Here is a 9,287-nt window from a genome sequence, read left to right as displayed (position 1 = left end):
ACTTCGTAAGTAATAGAATCCAGTACGTTGGCCGGCCGCTGTGGCCGAGCGGTTCTAGGCGCTTCAGTTTGGAACCGCACGATTGCTAAGGTCGCAGATTCGAATCCTGCCTCGGGCATGGATGTGTGTGATGTCCTTAGGTTAGTTAGGTTTAAGTAGTTCTAAGTTCTAGGGGACTGATGACCTCAGATGTTAAGTCCCATAGTGCTCGGAGCCATTTTGAACCAGTACGTTGTCCTCGACGGCCAGTGTTCATCAGAGACAAGGGTATCGTCAGGAGATCCCCATGAAATTGTGAAAGGACCACTGTTGTACTCTGTAAGTTACATGTACCAAACACGGTCCGGTTCCTAATAAGGTCCATTTTGATTTTCTAGTATGGAAAGTTTGAAAACAGCGCTAAATGTCTTCGGTGGTGATAGCTTATGAAATCTAGTGGCCAAGGCAACAACTGTTTCCGCACCCGCTCTCGTGGCGGCCATTTTATTTTCAGTCGTGCTACGGCATTCAGCGGAGGAGGGCTGCTTTTCGCCGTACGTTTCATCTAATGCAATCGTTTCGGTTATGAAGCATTTTTACTAGTAAATATGTATTTATGAACAGAAAATTGTGCTGTATTAAGATGGTGGCATTATCTTCCCAATAATAAGTTTCTTTTTAAGCAATAAACACACAGGTGTTTTAAACTGGTTGTTCCCAATAACGCCCATCCGTGCCGCTCCAAACAAGCTGTTGTATGTGCGTAATGACAATGCACATTTAATTTTAGCCTATCCTGGGAAACCTCATGTAACAAGTATTTACTATCTCTAAATTAAACCTAAATTATTTTATACATTTTTACTGAGCTATTAGTTGCTCGTTGCTAGAAATCTCAAAAGAAAACGTTTTATCTTACTTCTTGGTAATCTTTGTGACAGGGCGTTCTGCATTTAGATCAATAATTTTTAGTAGCTATAATTGAAGTACGATACTTTAAAAGAGTATATAATCACAGTTTTACAGCCCTAATTCCGGAACTTCAGGCTTACTGGAAATGTTTGTTTTCAGATGGAGCCACAGAAAGAAAGAGCAACATGGGATGCAGATAATTTAAAACGAGCTATGGAAGCTGTTGCTGAACGGATGCCTGTCAGAGCCGCTTCGAAAACATACAGGATTCCTCGACTTACATTACGCAACTACATCAGTTCTGGACTAACAACCAAAAGTCTGTGACAAAAAAACCTTGTTTCGACGAAGCTCAGGAATGAGAACTTTGCCAAAGGATTTTTCGACTCGCTGAAGTTGGGTATCCAGTTACATCAAAAGTGCACAGAGGAAGTTCAAATGAGTGAAATCTTATGGGACTTAACTGCTAAGGTCATCAGTCCCTAGGCTTACACACTACTTAACCTAAATTATCCTAAGGACAAACACACACACCCATGCCCGAGGAAGGACTCGAACCTCTACCGAGACCAGCCGCAAAGTCCATGACTGCAGCGCCTCAGACAGCTCGGCTAATCCCGCGCGGCAGTGCACAGAAAATGTATATACGTATATTGTGAAAAGAACAGCGTGCAGAATCTTTTCAATGAGACGAAGAGATTCGCTGGACGCAAGTGGCTCAAGCTCTTCCTACGAAGACACCCAGAGATTGCAAGAAGGAAGGCACAACACTTGAATCCAGGAAGATCTGCAAAGCTAACCAAGATTATTGTAAGTGATCATTTTCAGAAACTGAAAACGGTCTTGTCCGAATTGGAGTTATTTGACAAATCCCACGTTATCTACAGTATGGACAAAAAGGGATGTCGCCTCTCACTGCACAAGTCTCCTGATGTTTTAGCGAAGAAAGGTGAGAAACGCTTGCACTTCGTTGCCCCAGAACATAGGGAAAATGTTACCATTGTCTCATGGGGGAATGCAATTCGACAGGTTATTCCTCCTACGATACTTTTCAAAGGAAAGCGACGCAAGCCAGAATGGGAAGACTATTTGCCTCCTGGGAAAGCAGTAGAAATGACAGATAAGGACTCAATGAAAACAGCGACATTCATCAAATGGATGCATCGTTTCGCCAAATACAAGCCTGCAAAAGATGTTATTTTGATATTTGATGGAGCATCGTCCCATTTGGATCCTAAAAGTTGCGACGTTGCTGAATACCACAATATCAGACTTTACTGCTTCCCCAGTAACACAACACATGAGCTGCAACCCATGGATAAACCAGTATTCAAGTCGTTTGTGTCTTACTGGGATGACGAAGTTCAGCTGTACTGGCCTAAACATGAAAGGGAAGAAAAAAGAGCACTTAATAGACCTGTATTGAAAAAAATCTTCAGCAAGGTGTGGCTAAAAGCAGCATCTCCAGTAAATGTCATGGCTGGGTTCCGTGAAACAGGGATTTATGCTTTTGACCCGGAAGCTATTCCAGACACTACATTTGCTCCTTCTCGTCTATCAGAGCGTACTGACCCAGAAGAGGACATGACAATTGCCCCTGAATCAGGGAAACTGCCAGAGACTCAATCAGTCCCAAAGGCTTCCCGAGAAAAGAGACGCCAGTCCATTGATTCCAGTTCATCAGAAAGCGAGGTATATTCAGTAAAGGGCAGCTCAAGTGACTTCAGTCTTGAAGATAGTGACGCAGCTGAAGATCTCGAGTGTTCTTTCAAGGAAATTTCGCAAACCCCAAAGCTGAAGAAAAAAAGACACCGCGGAAGAAGGCATTAAATTACAAGGCGCAAGTCGTATGTAAGGCAGAACTAAAAAAAAATGGTACCAACGAAAGCACTGGATCTAAGGAAGATAAACGTCGCAAAAAAATTCCACTGTCAGCAAAGAATATTCAAAAGAAAAAATGCAAAAATAAAGACTCCGCTGAAGCAAGCAGCAGCTCTGCCTCTAAGAAAGTGTTACAAAAGGTTGGCTGGTTTTGTCACGTGTGCTGTGAAGACAGGATATTCGACATGAGGCTTTGCAAAAAATGTATGAAATATGTGCATTGAAGATTGTGTAGGGTTGATACCAAAAGATAAAGTGCGAAATTTCCTGTGCCCCACCTGTAAAAAATGATTTAAATGAGCCAAACCTGTTTCACGAATCATTATTCATGTGTTCATTGAAAATGTAATGATTAGAATTATTGTTCCTATTACGATAAGGAAACTTACTGCTGTCAGAACATTTTTTATTGCTGATTAAATTTAATAATCTGAAGAGTTAATAAACAGTAAGTACCAACAATTCTGTATGAAGCGTTTGTAAAAACAAGTAATTATAAAAGTCTATCATCTCATTCCACTCATTTCTAAAATAAAATTACATTTCAACTCTCGCAGTGTGTTCAAACAGTTTTCCTGCTTTTTACATGCCCCAGATTGTTAATATGAACAAGATTTGGCAACAGACCATATTAGGAACAACAAGGCCCACTCGCAAGAGTTAAAAATTTTCTTTAAAGTGATGATATTAATTAAATAAACTTTCAATGTTCATTTATTTTTCAACTGAATATAGTTGTAGGATGTTGCACGTACGATCTCGGAATCTTACCACTTGCACATGCTGAATACGAAATTTCTAAACGTTAGGTGGCCCTTATGATTTGGAGGATGAGGTGAGCAGCAATCTGTGGTTGTTTGCTGATAATGCTGTGATGTACGGTAAGGTGTCGAAGTTGAGTGACTGCAGGAAGATACAAGATGACTTAGATAAAATTTGTAGTTAATGTGATGAATGGCAGCTAATTCTAAGTGTGGAGAAATGTAAGTTAATGCGGATGAGTAGGAAAAAAAAACCTTTAATGTTCAGATACAGCATTAGTAGTGTACTGATTGACACAGTCAAGTCTTTAAAATATCTGGGCGAAACGTTGCAAACCGATATGAGGTGGGACGAGCATATGAAAACTGTGGTAGGGAAGGGAAGTGGTTGACCTCGGTTAATTGGGAGAATTTTAGGAAATAGTGGTTCTCCTGTAAAGGAGACTGCATATAGTAAGTTGGTGCGACCTATTGTTGAGTACTGCTCGAGTGTTTGGGATACATACCAGGTTGAATGAAAGGAAGACATCAAATAAATTCACAGGCGGGCTGCTAGATTTGTTACTGGTAAGTTAGAATAACTCGCAAGTGTTACGAAGATGTTACGGGAACTCAAATGGGTATCCCTGGAAGGAAGGCGACGTTCTTTTCTAGAAACACGGTCGAGAACATTTAGAGAACTGGCATTTGAAGCTGACTGCAGAACGATTCTACTGCCGCCAACGTACATCACGCGTAAGGACCACAAAGATAAGATACGAGAAATTAGGGTCAAGCGAAGGCGTACAGATACTCTTTTTTCCCTCGCTCTATTTGCGAGTTGAACAAAAGGGGAAATGACAGATAGCGGTACAGGGTACCCTTCGCCAAGCACCGTACGGTGGGGAATATCTAAGTAGGTGTAGGCATCCAAGAGCTCTTAACGTGTTAAAGGATTCAGTATTGTATTACTTATTGCTCCTGCATATATTTTTTAGGACCATGGCATTTTGCTGTATGCACTTTAATGTTGACCCCCGCAAATAATGCTATAGGCATAAGTATGTGCTATTTCTTATCTTTCAATTTTTAAAATATTTTTTAGCCTTTTTGTCTCTAATTTTAGAATTATTACCTGATTTTACTTATTTTTGGTGTATTTTCCTGTATCTCCTTCTGAAGAATGGCACTAACTGCCCGAAACCGGTAGAGAAATTAAATTTCTTTTATGCAACTGGTTGCTTAGTATTACATTATATACGACTACATTTGCTAAAGATCGATAAAATACTTATCTTATTTGCTTTCTAATAGGGAGATAACCTCAAAACTTACAGGACCTCATTCAGATAAATTCGAACATATATGACTGATTTGGAAGCTTATAATATTCGTAAGCTATTTCACTATGCCATTTATAGGTTTTTGGAAACAAGAGTATATGAAGGTTTTCGCCGCGTTTCAATGTAATAAAGTCTTCACGGGTTTCTTGCTGCATAAGATCACAGCGTTATCGTGACGTTTCGGAAGGGTTACTCTCTTTCTCTCCCTCTCTCTCTCTCTCTCACTCTCTCTCTCTCTCTCTCTCTCTCTCTCTCTCTCTCCCTCCCTCCTTCCCTCCCTCCCTCTCTCTCCTTTCCGTCTTCTGGAACCAGAAGATATTATGCGGCAAGAAACCCGTGAAGATTTTATTGCAAGAGTAATGTTGTACGTAAAATGACCTAGGTACACAAAACCAGGTCTAGGAGATCAAAATATTAGCCAGTTTTAGTTTCTATTATGTCGAGAAAACAGTTATATTGTATGTAAAATAAGATACGTGTTGGAATCCATGCCCAGGAGCTTAGGATATAAAACTATTCGTCAGTCTCTGTTTGTATTATGCAGAGAAAAGAGTAACTGAGTCACTAATTGGAAAAAGGAAGAAAGTCCCATCACCTCTGCTTACAGAAAACTAAATAAAAAAAAAAAAACACTTGTCAACACATACAATACTGTTCTTACAGTTTTGTGCTCCATTAAAAACTTCTGGAACTAGGTTATCTGTACAAAGTGATGATTCGTTGCAGGGCATTCGATAAATATTTTTGAGGTTATCTTCTTTGGAAGTTGGTGGACATTCCTCCCTTTTGCAATAAATGATCCTCTGGTGGGGAGTTTGCAAGGAATGTCACAGTAACATAGGTTTACACAGCTATTTATTTTTGTTTACGTTACTAACCATCTGAAAACATTGTTATTTATTTAGTAAAACATCTTAAGAACAACAATGTACTGTGATACAATATAAAAAAAATTAATTAACAATATTCTTTAACAATTTTTAATCTTCTTCATCAGATTGTACTGTGTTGTCTTTATGGAAGTCCTAATCTTCTCCATCAGACTGGAAATCATTATTTCCTGTGGGCCACTGAAGAATGTTGCTAAAAAAACTCTTGATACTCTAATGGAATGTACTTCATTGTTTTATTAAGATCTTGCAGCTTCTTCGTATTTATAGCAATCTTATTATTGTATGCCATAGTTCTAGGATAATCAGGTATTTGTTTTCCTTTAAAAAGCATATATGTATTGTAAAGCAGTCCATCTATCCATTTCGAACAAACGAAGTATCCCGAATTCTGATGTTTATAGGTCAAATACCGAAATCTAGCAAGCGAAAATTTTTCCTTTGCTTGACAATTTGTGGCAAATGAAGATTTTTTAATTTGGTGTGGCCACCATTCCTTAAAGCCAATAATATCTTTATGTTCAATAATCTTGAATTGAGACGAATTCAGTGTTTTTCTTGAATTAACTATCATTTCAGCTTACTATTTGACAGGGTAGATTCTATCTTGTTGTCATATGACACTTTTGATTACAGTAAAATCGCTATTACATGGGAGGAAGGAGTGACCTCGAACAGGAAAATAATACTGAATTATTTGAAATTTCCCAGTCATTGTGAGATACATCAGGTACCTTACAATAGCATTGTTTTTATTTCGCCCGCCACTAGAATCACTGAACACATGTCGCTCTTTCACTGAGTCAGGTAGTCCACTTATGTAGTCACTGAGAAATGTGCACACTTCATTGGGACCTCGATTGCCTTGTCCTTCATGGTAGCAGCAAAGCTGTGCTGTGTTGTCTTTCAGGCTATGGATTCCAAATACAAAAAGTCACAGTTTCCATAAGTAGAACATTTCCTGTACAGGAAGACAAGGAAGGGCAACATTTTGCATATAATCAAACACCAGACCGACTACATCATTTTTTCAGCGCACATTTTTATCACCTCTTGTTATTTTTTATAAAACTTAGATGCTCGTCGCTTGTGAACCATCAATTCTGCGACAGCCACTCGTTTTGCAACTTCATTCAGGAACGGAGATTTGATTTTGATTAGAAGCTCCTCACACGCAGAACATACATCTACTTGTGGGCGACCGAATCTATAATGAAAATTTTCATTGAAGTATTTGAGATAATATTCATACTTCACTGTCAGTTCTGGGTTTTTATCACAAAACAAGTCGTGCATCTTTCTCACGTTTTAGTGGGAATCCAAGTGCACAATACTTTTGTCACTGTAGTTTGACTGGTGTGTTGAGAAAGATCGAATAAGAGCATTAGTCTTAGCAATGACATCAGATCCAACTGTATTTACCCTGTTCATATGATTTCCTCTACGGTCATCTGGAGACTGGCCATTAGCAAGGAGCGATGTTAAGCGTACAACAGATTTATCACTCACAGCATGAAAACTGCAAAATGCTTTGCGCCCTACCTGAATCCTTCCGCTCTGTTTCATAACAGAGAACCTGTATGTACCTTTATTCACAAATGTCCGATTTTCTTTTCTGCTCCTTCTCCTTTGTACAGATGAATGTTCTATCAGTCCCATTAAATACAGGTCAATCTCCCTCTTAGTTTTACCATCGAAGAGACCTCCTAATTATTTCCCATTTGCTCCTCATCTTTGAACTGTTCGAAACACATTTTCGAACAACTGCAATAAAATACAATGCTGGAGCAAGATACAATATAATTCACTTAAACATTTAGTAGTAAAATGAAGACAAATATCACATGAAAACATTTATATAAAACTTACTTGCATGGTGGACAAGACCGTTTTCGACATCTACATCTACATTGATACTCCGCAAGCCACCCAACGGTGTGTGGCGGAGGGCACATTAAGTGCCACTGTCATTGCCTCCCTTTCCTGTTACAGTCGCGTATGGTTCGCGGGAAGAACGACTGCTGGAAAGCCTCCGTGCGCGCTCGAATCTCTCCAATTTTATATTCGTGATCTCCTCGGGAAGTATAAGTAGGAGGAAGCAATATATTCGATACCTCATCCAGAAACGCAGCCGGCTGGAGTGGCCGAGCGGTTCTAGGCGCTTCAGTCTGGAACCGCGCGACCACTACGGTCGCAGGTTCGAATCCTGCCTCGGGCATGGATGTGTGTGTCGTTCTTAGGTTAGTTAGGTTTAAATAGTTCTAAGTTCTAGGGAACTGATGACCTGAAATGTTAAGTCCCGTAGTGCTCAGAGCTATTTGAACCATTTGAACCAGAAACGCACCCTCTCGAAACCTGGACAGCAAGCTACACCGCCATGCAGAGCGCCTCTCTTACAGAGTTTGCCACTTGAGTTTTGCTAAACATCTCCGTAACGCCATCACGCTTACCAAATAACCCTGTGACGAAACGTGCCGCTCTTCTTTGGATCTTCTCTATCTCCTCTGTCAACCCGACCTGCTACGGATCCCACACTGATGAGCAATACTCAAGTATAGGTCGAACGAGTGTTTTGTAAACCACCTCCTTTGTTGATGGACTACATTTTCTAAGGACTCTCCCAATGAATCTCAACTTGGCACCCGCCTTACCAACAATTAATTTTATATGATCATTCCAATTCAAATCGTTCTGCACGCATACTCCCAGATATTTTACAGAAGTAACTGCTACCAGTGTTTGTTCCGCTATCGTATAATCATACAATAAAGGATCCTTCTTTCTATGCATTTGCAATACATTACATTTGTCTATGTTAAGGGTCAGTTGCCACTCCCTGCACCAAGTGCCTATCCGCTGCAGATCTTCCTGCATTTCGCTGCAATTTTCTAATGCTGCAACTTCTCTGTATACTACAGCATCATCCGCGAAAAGCCGCATGGAACTTCCGACACTATCTACTAGGTCATTTATATCTATATTGTGAAAAGCAATGGTGCCATAACACTCCCCTGCGGCACGGTAGAGGTTACTTTAACGTCTCTCCATTGAGAACAACATGCTGTGTTCTGTTTGCTAAAAACTCTTCAATCCAGCCACACAGCTCGTCTGATATTCCGTAGGCTCTTACTTTGTTTATCAGGCGACAGTGCGAAACTGTATCGAACGCCTTCCGGAAGTCAAGGAAAATGGCATCTACCAGGGAGCCTGTATCTAATATTTTCTGGGTCTCATGAACAAATAAAGCTGGCACAACTAATCCTTTAGAGGTTATGTATTCCTGTCCTAGTGATCTAGCTCTCTTGCGGCTTTCTTTGACATAGTCATCTAGATTTCTTACATCTTTTCTTCTCCCGTACACTTTTTCAATTTCAGATTCACTTTCACTCATGATGCAACGAGTCTACAAACAGCAACCTATGTAAACACACTGACAATAATGTGGGACAGTAAAACTGGAACAATGTGTTTAAATGCCGCTTAGTGAACAGCTCCAAAATTAAATGAATATCTCAGCTTGTTTTCGAAAAATATGGACTATC

The 9,287-nt window shown here is 39.9% G+C and overlaps 1 protein-coding gene across 1 annotated transcript; it reads left to right on the top strand.

Moving 5' to 3' along the window:
* Positions 1-1,779: 1,779 nt before the first annotated feature.
* LOC124722178 (MFS-type transporter clz9-like) lies at positions 1,780-2,721 on the top strand. The gene has a single exon (XM_047247378.1). The coding sequence runs from the start codon at positions 1,780-1,782 to the stop codon at positions 2,719-2,721; it is 942 nt and encodes a 313-aa protein (XP_047103334.1).
* The last annotated feature ends 6,566 nt before the right edge of the window (positions 2,722-9,287 follow it).

Source organism: Schistocerca piceifrons, chromosome X (genome assembly GCF_021461385.2).
Source record: "Schistocerca piceifrons isolate TAMUIC-IGC-003096 chromosome X, iqSchPice1.1, whole genome shotgun sequence".
NCBI lineage: Eukaryota > Metazoa > Arthropoda > Insecta > Orthoptera > Acrididae > Schistocerca > Schistocerca piceifrons.
This window is presented reverse-complemented; position numbering and strand designations above follow the sequence as displayed.